Genomic DNA, 11961 nt, shown 5'->3' with positions numbered 1-11961 from the left:
ACATTATCAACGATAATACGATTATCAATAAATTCAGTAAAGACTAAACAAATGATTGACGATATGAATCGATTATTGCTCCAACACTAACATATACAATATAAAGATTAGTAACTGTCTACAGAGGCATGTTCTTGATAGCTCAATAGTCTTGTACTTAGCAAGTATTATCTAGATATTAAAAGGGTTAATTAACAGACTTTTAAAAAGTACTTCCTCACCAGTCCATTTTCCCGGCATTTTTCCTGCCACAACACTCGTGTTTCACTTCCTTCCCGTGCTTTGGGTAATAGGATCCCACTCGACTAATATTTAATCATCTGTGAGTTGCTTCCAGCTAACCTTCAGCTAGATAAGTCCGCTTTACCCCAGTCAAAAGGAAGCAGGTGCCGAAATCCATCCTCTTATCTCTCACTGGCACCATGATGTTATTGCTTTGCAGCTGTCTTTCCTCACCACATTGCATGCTACATATATATATATATATATATATATATATTATATATATATATATATATATATATTATGCAGTATTGAGTATATATAAGGTCGAAACTCCATAATCACTGTTTCATTAAAGACAGAAAATTAACTGCTTGTACCCTTTATCTCCACCGAGTACAGAATTCAAACTGGTGTAACCTAATCAAAAAATGCCTCCAATGTTTTGATTCAAACACATGCTCCCTTGAGAAAGATATGTACATCATATCGAAAGCAGCTGGCACTTTGAGCTAAACATACATAATAAAAGCACGCTTTAATCACGTAATGCACAATCATATTTAATTACGTTCAAACAGTTCTCCAGTACAGTGAAGTGTAGACCATCTGGTACCCAGCAAAGGGCCAGGTGTGACATGTATAATACCAACGCTGAATTTAACCAGTCATCAAATATTTTAGGTTCAGGCATATTTACAAGCTGTTGGTTTCTCCAGGCGAGAATAATGAATGCCTTGGAGGAGTCCAGCATCGCTCCTGTCTGTTTATCTCAATCTATCCAGAACTACAGTTTTTTTTTTTTTTAACCATTGATCGATTTAACTGTTTCATGTTTATTTAACCCTTTAATGACCATTCCTGTATCACATATGATACTGCCACCCCCTCTGTATTATAATTTTTCATATGCATTATGTGTCGTAGCTTTTCAGAAATGCTTGGACAGCACAGGATTATGATCCACTGACTGAATTTTATCTTTAGGGATCCAAATACTTGACAAAGTGCTGTTCTCCCTGGATTCTATTAGAATAACTAGACAGAGATAGAAGCCATACTGCTGGAAAAAAATAAAAATAAACCTCAATTTGAATTAACCAGACATCACACACCAGACTGGCAGTCCCTTAACATTACTATGCGTTACGCTTCGACTGAGTTGCCTCTCAGCATCTTTCCATTAACTAGATTGAATCTCCTTTCTATAAACCGAAAGCAAAGGGCTGTTTAACACGGGGCTCTGAACTGCAGTGCTGTACTATCACCCTCTCCCTGAAGCCCTGATCTGCAGAGATCTTGTGTGAGAGGTACTTGAAGAGTGGCATTGGAGGCGAACCTATAAAATAGCACCTGATAATGCATGTTGTTTAAGCCAGGTGCCACTTACCAGCTTTCCCATGTACTTAAAAGACAGTTCAAGAATTTAAGTAGAAGGGTGATTTGAACAATGAAACATGCAGAATCATTAAAACATTTTTTTTTTTTTATGCAATTATGTTGTCCAGACTGTTAGACCCTTTTGAATCGGGATAGCCCTACAGTTACAGTAGCATTACATCTAATGCAGCTGGAGGAGACTAACTCTGCAGTTAACTAGTGACATGAAAGACAGACTGACGTGGAGTTACGTGACTTTTGTGGCTTGTTAACGAAGCCACGATTTCTTACGAACCACAGAATCCGTAAACTGGAAAAGCAAAGCCTTTTATATGGGCTCTGACTGCTGCTCTATGTACTGTACTTTCACAGGGTTTTGAATCACAAACTTGGACTCTTAGGGGTCCTTGAAGATTAAGCTCCCCTGCACTAGTTCTAAAAAGGACGCAATGCCAATTCCACACAATAACACTAATTATCATCTACAATGGCCTCTCAACAGCCTGTGGACAGAGGTTTTGAGCTGAAAACGAATCAATCTGTGGTATTACCCCCATTAAAAAGTACTAGTTAAGAAAGGAATATCTTGGAAGATGTGATCTCCCATGAATCAGTAATACAGTTAAATCAACAATACATCCCTGAGCTGGCCTCAGATGCTAGCAGAAGGCAACCGTTTTTGATCATTGTGCATTTGCACACAGCCCGGCACTTTATTGCATCAGTTTAAAGTAGGCCAGATCAGGTCAGGCCAGGCTAACATGCTAAAAGAAATCCCTTTTCTTTCTACTTTTAAATCATTCGACTTTCTACCCAGATCTCAAAGCTCTGGTTTCCTTTGTTGGGGAGTTTGAGCGAGGTCTCAGCGGTAAAGAAAATCATGCATAAATATTCACAACTGTATCTTTCTAAACAACTTGAACCCCCTTCGTTATCAAGTCTCTGTACTGGGAGGTTTGTGGGGTTCATCTATCAGGGAGAAATTACATTGAGATTTCCAGCTCCGACTAGCAGACCATTTCAAGCTCAGAAAACAACATCAGCTTCGTCTTTGCGTTACGAAATTAGCAGAACAGAATTGCATTTACTTCATGTATTTGTTTGAAATAAAAAGGCATATTAGTGTAGAATATATTGTACTCTATTATTCATTTCTTTAAAAGCGCCAATAAGAGGGGTTTGGGACCAGTGTGCCGGCATCTCCCTTTAGTTTTTTGGTCTCTCGTTTTATTTTTTTCGCAAACTTTTCAAAAGGTTCGTTTTTATTTGCAGAGTTTCTTCATTCTGGTGTCCAAGGCTCCGAAGTTGTCTTCTACAGACTTCAAGTTTTCTTTCATAGTCTGCTGCACCTGTAAGAGAATCATGGATTCAGCCCTTCAATAAGCATGTAGGAACACAGAGGGGATAGGAGCAAATGCATTGTTGATACTGTCAACATCATTCTAACTGTTCTGCAGTTCTTTAAATCTTTATCTTTAAACGGTCATACATTTTGAGGTAAACTATTAAAAAAAGCTAGGTTTCTTTACAGCATTTTACTGCACTGGGTAAATCACCCTGAATTGCATTAACATTTCTTTCCTGGTGGGACCTTTCCTTGTCTTAGCGTCATATGCCAACACATCCCGTTGGAACCTCGCTGGATTCCTAAGTTCCACTCTGAAAATGCATGTTAAATTTTTTTTTTTTGTCCTTTTCTCCTGTATACCGAATAAAGGAGTTTATTGTTCAGCTCGACAAAAATTATTCAGGACTGAAATGGTTAACCACCTGTCCGTGGTTAGGCCAGGACTGAAAATAAGAGGTAGATGCAATCAGGGTGGTACTGTATTAAATTGCGATTTATCCTGGTAGAGTACTGGTTGATTAAACTAAGTTTGTTACAAAGCTGTGACCAAAAACTTTGCATCATCTAGAATTTTCGGATTGAGCAATCATTCCAAAAAAAAAAAAAGAAGTGGAACATAATTTAGATTTAGAATGCACTGTCGTGACTTGCAGCAGGTATTAAACATCCTTCCCTTCCCACAGGGGCAGCACTACCTGTGTGAGGAGAGTCGAGTTGTCCTTCAGGGAGTTCTTAATCATCTTCTGGGTTGTGTCTAGATGGGTCAGCAGCTGTCCAAACTGCATGGCTGGAAAGGGACAGTGAAAAGGAGACCAGGGCTTTATTCATTACAGCTATAAAAGGAATAGGAGTCAGCTGAACAAAAAAAAAAGACCCTGATTGTCAACCATTGTGGGGATCAGTGGGGTCTGAGTGCAAACATGCTCTATAATATACTGTAAAGAATGTGAACACAGTGGTACATTGATATTATATTTAAACAGCTGCAATATCGTTAACGATCATAATCTAAAAAAAGAATGAAATCTTAAAGGTTAAGGTTAAAAGCTCTGCTACACCACCTGCTCAAGAATTTTTGTAAAATTCTTTAGGCCGCTACATTTTCGAGAACACTTGTGTTCTACCCAGGGCGATTTCAACATAACGCACCATTCTTACAGAACACGCCTTTCAGGTTTACAAGCAGACAATTACAGCTGACAGGAGCATATGAATGTGTGCTGAAATGAAATGCAAGCAAAAACAGCTTCATGCATCCACACAAACCCAACACACTTCTCTCTCCCTTTCACAGCTTCATTATATCTGTACCATCAAAAAACAATGTATATAATGCACTGGTAGCATAGGTAGAATAAGTTAATGGTAGTCCAATTATATTTAGTACTGTAGGAAGTTTACAATGTCAAAATATTATTGTTCTGCAACTGTTTCTTTGTATAAAACAATCAGATGTTGCAATAGTCAATAGGGCAGGCTCGGCTTGAGATATTACATGTTCTGCTCCTAATAAAACCACTTAGCAATGCTTAAGAAAAAAATGAAATAAAAGCCAGCCCAGATCCTGCATTTCCCTACAGAGCACTGAGCCAACCTTGTTCGTGGAGCTCCTTCACTGCGACTAGCCTCTGCACAGTCTGAGGCAAGGTGGTGGCCATGGAATCCCACTTCTGAATGACTTCGTACAGCTGGGAGACCTGGGAGCAGAAGACACAGCACAGTGTTGCCTCCGAGCTGCGCACTTACAGGAGAGCGATGAGAAGCTGCGTTGTTGTAACGGTCAACACCAACACCTTCAAAACGCACAGCAGTAACTTCCCAGTTCATTTCAAATAATGGGGATAGGGATGGAACTAAGACTCCCATTGCATAGCAGTTTGATTCATTTACTAGAGTGCGATTACTACACACTGTGGCTAATCAAGCACATATTAAAACCTGGACTGGGAGGAGTGCTATGCACTAGGAGTCTTGTTTCCATCCGTGTTACAGAACACAATGGCCACAGGATTCTGAATCAAGCAGACCACCATAGGAATGTCAGATTCATTGGAAATCATTTGAATTTGCAACAATCATTTTAAAAATGTAACCTACAAGTGTTCGGACCAACATGCCTATTCACTTGCATCGTTAAAACCCGACATCTTAGCGTATAGTGTTTTAGGATTGAAAATGTTGCTGCAGCTGCATTTAAATGATCTCCATCTTCATTTATATAAAAAAAAAAGTGCTACATTATACACCCTAATATGCAATTCCTTCAAATCAGATGCTGGACACAATGCATTTAATGGGTGAAATCTTTACCCGACATGCTTTCTGAATATGTCTTTAATAGGAGCTGCATGCATTTCTGGGAGCTGCAAAGAATTTAACAGCGTTAACAGAAGTGCCTCTCTTACTAACACACATCAGACACAAAATCCAGCTACCCCTCTATTGAAGAAGCAGACAGCGCAATTTTCATTCCAAGCTGCCTAGAGTTATCTAAATAAGTCCGCACAGCAATTTGAAATGTAATGCATGAAACCTGACCTGCATTTTTTATAAGAAACATTGAAGGAAACAGGCTTTTGTTTTTTATGCCAGTAGGCTGCAGTGCACTAGATGGCTCTCACTAATATAAAGAAACTGTGGCTGTCCTAGCCTAGGTCTACTAGAAGGTCATAGGCAAAGCACCTTCACAGGCATAGAACGCAAGATAAAGATGCAATAGGAATCACTTAGAATGACTGCAAACATCACAAGACGATAAAATGGACAAATGCAACAGCTAACAACCTGTAACTTGAAGCTACATACTTACAAACACGGCAGTAATCACTTGATCATAAGAACACATTTTTCTGAACTCTTACTTTGGATCAATGTGGTTTCTCTGCATTTATGGCTCTGCTTTAAGCAGAAAGGGGGTGAAAATTGTCTTTTAAACACGACCCAGTTGCAGTCTGTAAAAATAACCCCTGTATGCTACAGATTATTAGTATTATTTATTTCTTGGCACTATAAATAGATCTGCAGGTGGGAAGAATTTCAACTCCTTATCTACCTTGTTCTGCGTCTCTGCATCTTCAATGGCTCCCTTATGCTTGGCAATTTCATTCATCTTTCCAAGGACACTCTGAGGAACAGAAAATGAACGTTTACAGTTAAGAGTCCAGGCAACGCTTTTTTTTGGTCTTTTCTGAAAAGTCCAGTGCCGTGTGAAGACAGCTGTAAATGCACTGCAGCACGCAGTGTGCTTTCAGTTCTGACAGAGATCTCACAACAGCAAGAGGAATGAAGGTGACATTAGGAAGTTATTTGTACAACCATCCCTCTCGAATTGTTTTCAGTCATTCTGGTCAGTGAGACAAATAATAAAACACCGCAAAGGAAAAGGGCATATTCTGCAGCTGAATTTCTGTGCTCATAAATAGTTCTGAATCACCAAAGAATAAGGATGAATTGCTTTTAGAAGCAGCAGAACAAACACATCATCTTCAAGACCTTTTATAACAAAGGAAGCAAAACAGAAACCCTTTATTGGATTTATTTTGCAAATTGAATGTTTCTTATTAAATAATATGAATTTTCCAAAAATGAATTTGGCAAAAAGTCGTTTGGAGCAAGTTGCACTTTGGCCACTAGCCTAAGATGCACATTTTTCTGGTTCTAGTATTAAAAATAAACGCCAGTTTGAATGCCAATTCCAGCCGTGGAGTCTGTGAATACAGCAAGAACAACTGCAGCGCAAACTGAATGAATGCATTTCTCTACTGGAGGAAATGAAATGCCTGTCATTACTGGTTTTCTATCAGGGTGTAGAAATGTGCTTCACAACTGTAGGGCAGTTCTTTAAATATTCTCTTCTGCATCACCAATATTAATTGGATAAAATGCCCAGTCTAGGATTTCAAAACTAAAAGTTACATTTACCTGAAGCCTGGCTTCTACCTGATCCAGTGTTGCAGCGTCCAGGGCGTTCACTTTGGCTTGAAGCACTTCAATGGTGTTCTACGGAGAGGGGGGGGAGGGGGGACATGCTGTAAATGTGGTCTGAAAGTACTGCTAGCGAGTAGCATTGATCTGCACATACCATTTCTCAAAGGAAACATTTTTAATAGGACAGTGGATGCAAGGCTCATCGTATTAGTGAATGCCATCTTCCTGGTCTTCATGTCAGACCCCTATTTAACTGCTTGGTTCAATTCATTAACAATGTGTGTTATGCTAGAGCAAGGCTTCTATGATTAATGGAGACGTTATTGTAGCTGTACTCACCACAAGACTGGAACCCTGGACAGCAGTGGTAAGAGGGGTCTGTAAAAACAACAGACAAAAAATATCCTTAATAGTTGCCCAGGATTAATAGTTTATGACACTATCGGCTGGTTTCGCTAGCTAAGGTGCTGATCAGGGTCTGTGAAACCAGCCTGGGTGAGCCTTTTTGTAAACTTAAACCATCAGTTCTGCGTTTCTGACAAAGTGTTGGGAGCTGAAAAGCTATATATTTCTTACTCTGATGCAAGACATTGAAAAAAGGATTACCAGTCAAAACATTTGTCAAGATCTTACTACGTTTCTTTAGGTTTTCTATAATTTTACAGTCATGGATGATATTCTGTGAAATCCCTTCATAACAGGTTTATTGTTGTTCTGTTGAAAACGCTGTTTTACCGAGCTGCCTTGTTTTGCCAGCAGGGGGCAGCGTCTTGAAAACAATCATTCACTCACAATGACTGTTACATTGTATTTTCATTTCCGTTTCAGAGGGTCAGACAAACGCAGCCGGTTGTGCAAATGCGTCAGCTCGATTCTGAATAGCAGGCCTAGCTGTTCTGTCAGTCTGTGCCGTGACGTCAATATATTTTATTGCAGGGTAACAGGATTTGGAATCCCAGTGGAACTCAATGGAGCAGTGTGCTGTACCTGTTATAACATTCATTATAATGTGTGGGTTATTACAGTTCTTTCCAGAGCAGGCTTTACAGTGCCCCCGTGGGACTATTCATCATTGAACCACCTTGCTTTATACAATCAGAGCTTTACATTCTAATACACTGTGTTTACTATCAGTACACGAGCAGAGAGAGGACACCGAGTCTATTTCATACTAGAAACACCAGAGAATTGAAATACACCCTTAATTCAGATTATTTATAGAGCACTACGGTAGGTTTGAGTTTTACGTCGACTGTGTTAAGATCTTGTTTAGACTATGAACACACATCTATTGTCTTAAAATATAGTATTCAAATACATGCTTGATGTATATGATAAATGACTGATGTATATATTCTGTAACAATGATTTTTGTTTTCTCCACCAATAGTAAACTCATAAATTACAACACACACATCACACCAAACTGATGTAATTCATATCATTTCTATGTTATGCATTAGAGAAATTCTCACATTCATTCTCTGTTTTATACATTAGGGCATGTTCATTTGAAATCGCTTTGAATAAAGACAACAACTGCATTTCTAATGACAGTTGCCTTGAGATTGCCACTGGTTTACAACACAAGCACGTTTTCCTGCATATCAGTTTTAAACTCAGTTGAAGGTTCTTGAGCTGGATCTACTCCAGAACCTGATTTTCTTTATTTGAGCCTGTCACATCTGATACAATGCTTCACCACCCCCTCTTATTTTAAAATCCAGCCCTCACAAGCTTGAATCATTCATATGCATGTGTTAGCGTACAAGAAAACGGAATCTAGTTAAATAAATAAAGCAGCTTGTTTTAAAAATGCTTGAGCATCACAGGGTTAATTAAACTTTCACTTTCTTTACAAGCCATGTCCCGCAGTTGGATATAAATGTGTTTAGAAACACCGGCGATATATATATAACACGTCCTAAACTAAATGATCAGTGCCTTAAAATCAGAGGTTTTGTTATCTTGGATTTTTATTAGACAGGGCGTTCATAACACAGACATAACTGTCAGTATTGGCACCCTCTATTTCTTTCAGGTGCGAAATGCCTTAAAGCAAAGAGCTTCCGCCTGCTGTGATGTGTGGTGTCGACAGTAACATGCCGGCGATCGCAGCGCCCGCTTGTTTTCATCTGAGCATTTTATCAGGAATGCCAGCCGGGATGTCACTCACAGGGTGATTCATAACTCATGCACCTTTCTTGATCTGCATGGTTCTCTACTTTAATCCTGACTACTGAACAGCCCTCTAGTGGCCAAACGGTGCGCCGCAGAGGGATTCTGTCATGGATTCGCGATGTTTCACAATGATGTGCGAATCACGCTATATATATATATATATATGAAGAGTGCACAGTCTAAACTGATCCTGATCAATGGATATGAAAAAAAAATCACACTGACTTATATTACTCACTTCACGCAGAGAATAAACTCATACACACACACACACACACACACGTTTCAATGAGAAATCTTTCTCAATTTTGTCACAGGAATGTACACATTTCTCTAATTATTACTACTTATGTAAGGTATTACTGAATGGGTCACATTTGAACAGCATTTCTGGGTAAACATCAATTTATATTTAAAAAAAAAAAATAAAATGCAAATTGGGAAAACCTGACCCCTTAATGAAAAACTGATAGTCAAACCAGGAACACAAGATTCAGATATTGATGGAAAAATAATGTGTGCAAGTGAGGACAGGAGGTCTGCTTTCATCTCTATATACACATTTGTCTCGAGTTGCGGATTATAAATGAACCAGGTTTACCAGTCGCTGAGGTCCGGTGCCCACTGCGGTCTCCAGATCGGCTAGTCTCTTCTCCAGCTCCGCGATCTACAGTCAATGAAAAACACCAAAGCATTCAGCAGTGCTATCAGAGGCATGGCAGACACACAGATCCAGAATCACACCAGCACTGTAAAACACTCAATAATGCTACAATCAGAAATACTAAAAGAAACTTGGTAAATTCAATGACAAATGTTGCATTAAAAAAAACGATTCTAGTTCAAACATTTGTCACTGAGTTTATTTAGGAATACTAAAAAAAGACTTAATAATCACGTTTTGGTATTATATAGCAGTTTTAGCGCTAAGAGGTCCTCAGTTTAAGTAAAGACACACATATAAAACAGATGAACAATGCTCTTGAAGGCAGGTGACAGGTTTATACAGTATACCTCTCCCTTCTGTTCAGAATACAAATTGTGATACAGCGATGCAGAGGCTGGCAATATGTTCACTTCCCTTACTGAAACGGTAGCACAGAACTAAAACGCCCTGCTGTTTTGGGGTTGGTCAGCAACTTGGCACGATGACTCACCTTGCACTCGGAAACTTCAAAACACTCAATCATACACCTGAAGGTATAACTTGTTAGAAGCCTAATTAAGCAGAGTTAATAAACCCGATTGTTTCTGCTGAACAGCACACAGTCGCTCATGGGGAGGTAAGGAGGCTGCCTCTCTCTGTCTCACCTTGGCGGTCTCAGAGAATTTGTCTTGCTCCAGCCGGCTCCGCAGTTCGTAGATCACCGTGTCTGCGGTACTCTTGGCTGGTCCCTTCCCCTCCATCGGCTTCCCCTTATGGCTCTTTGCAGCTTCCAGTTGGGTGAGCAGGCGTCTGCAAGGGATTACTCATGATACACACATCACAGCGGGATTTCTGTGCTCCTATGTGCTTTTCATGTGTTTCTCCACGGAGGTATTGTGGAAACGTGCAGCTATGCAGCTCTGTATTAACACCGGGACAGATTATGATACATAGCACGTTTTCAATAAAAGACAGCTGCAAAAGGAACCAGTTATCTGAGCTGCTCAAACTGATTATTCGGATCAAGCTTTCCACAGGTGAGGGTCATTGGTGTTGACTGGGCTAACTTACCATTCAAAGTGAACAGTGTGAAGAAACAGCTACTTGGAAATGTGTCGTTTGCTGATCTCCAGCGTCTTAGAAAAGCAGCGATCATCACAAATCCAAGCAGCTGTTTCTTCACTCATTTCACTGGACGGCAAATTAGCCTGATCGACACCACTGACCCGATTTCTGTGGCAAGCTGAATGTGAATAATGGAATAAAATCGGTTTGCGCCGCTCACAAACGGACACAGTCTCCCGAACAGTGAAAGCCCGCTCACTTTGCCAGAGCCCCATCCGGGTCGGTGAGGTTGATGGCTGCGTCGGGCCCCAGCACCTTCTCCAGGTGCGAGGAGACCAGCTGCTGCTTCAGAAAGGCAGCGTGCTTGGCGAGAGACACCGGGGTCAGCTTCTCCTCAGTGGAGGACTCCTTGGTGGTCGTCTGGAAGAGTCACAAAATAAGCACAAAAGGTTGGTGCAAGCCGCAGGACGTAATGATGAAGCCAAATGATGATGCACAACAGACAAGGTTAGCTCCAATCTTTAAGGCACACCATAGTTTATGAACTAAATGCAGAGTAAAGTAGCGTATCAGGCCTCCAAGGAGCTATAGATCAGTCACATTATATGATGATAGTTCCTATTTCTCCACGTACTGTGTTCAGCAATACCCAAAGTGAATATGTGTGTTGATTTTTCAAAATCTGTGATTTGTTTCAATGTCCATTACAGGCTTCACTCAGTAAGCTGCAGCTTTACTCAGTACAGGCAATGACACTGATCTGAAGTGTGGCGTCACTTCTCTGTTTCATTCCAAGCCATCCGTTTCACAAAATGATCTGCTAGGTGCAAGTCAAAGAAAATCAATTGAAGTACAGAAGAAGTAACAGCCCAGCTATTCTGTCTCACCTGGCTTAACCAGCTCTGACAGCAGCTCAGTGTTTATGTCGGAAACGATTTTGGCAGTTAGAATCACTGAACCCCCACTGATGCCTGTCGTACTGAAAGAGGAAGACTGGCTTCCCACTCAAGTGGAATAAAAAAAGATGAAATCCACTTGAAATTGTTATATTAAACCTCTAGTCTGTTTCCACCGCAACTGACATCCCTTACAAACAAAAGCTTTGTTAAAGCAAAGTATGTGATCTGCTTTTTCTCCGTTGGATGAGAAAAATGCTTTGAGAGCTTTGTCAGACAAGACAATTCTGCGAGAA

The 11961-nt window shown here is 40.1% G+C and overlaps 1 protein-coding gene across 3 annotated transcripts in view; it reads right to left on the bottom strand.

The window, feature by feature from the left end:
• Positions 1–769: 769 nt before the first annotated feature.
• dctn2 (dynactin 2 (p50)) overlaps positions 770–11961 on the bottom strand; it is a 29037-nt gene continuing 17845 nt past the window's right edge. For all 3 annotated transcript variants that reach the window (XM_041241752.1, XM_041241753.1, XM_041241754.1), the window contains 9 exons: positions 11029–11189; positions 10370–10514; positions 9660–9725; positions 7217–7255; positions 6872–6949; positions 6003–6074; positions 4545–4647; positions 3646–3737; positions 770–2951 (listed from right to left, as the gene is read on the bottom strand). In XM_041241752.1, the coding sequence (XP_041097686.1) occupies positions 2865–2951; positions 3646–3737; positions 4545–4647; positions 6003–6074; positions 6872–6949; positions 7217–7255; positions 9660–9725; positions 10370–10514; positions 11029–11189 (843 nt within the window). In that variant the 3' untranslated portion in view covers positions 770–2864. The remainder of the gene's footprint in view (positions 2952–3645; positions 3738–4544; positions 4648–6002; positions 6075–6871; positions 6950–7216; positions 7256–9659; positions 9726–10369; positions 10515–11028; positions 11190–11961) is intronic.

This window comes from Polyodon spathula, unplaced genomic scaffold (assembly GCF_017654505.1).
Source record: "Polyodon spathula isolate WHYD16114869_AA unplaced genomic scaffold, ASM1765450v1 scaffolds_812, whole genome shotgun sequence".
Lineage (NCBI taxonomy): Eukaryota > Metazoa > Chordata > Actinopteri > Acipenseriformes > Polyodontidae > Polyodon > Polyodon spathula.
This window is presented reverse-complemented; position numbering and strand designations above follow the sequence as displayed.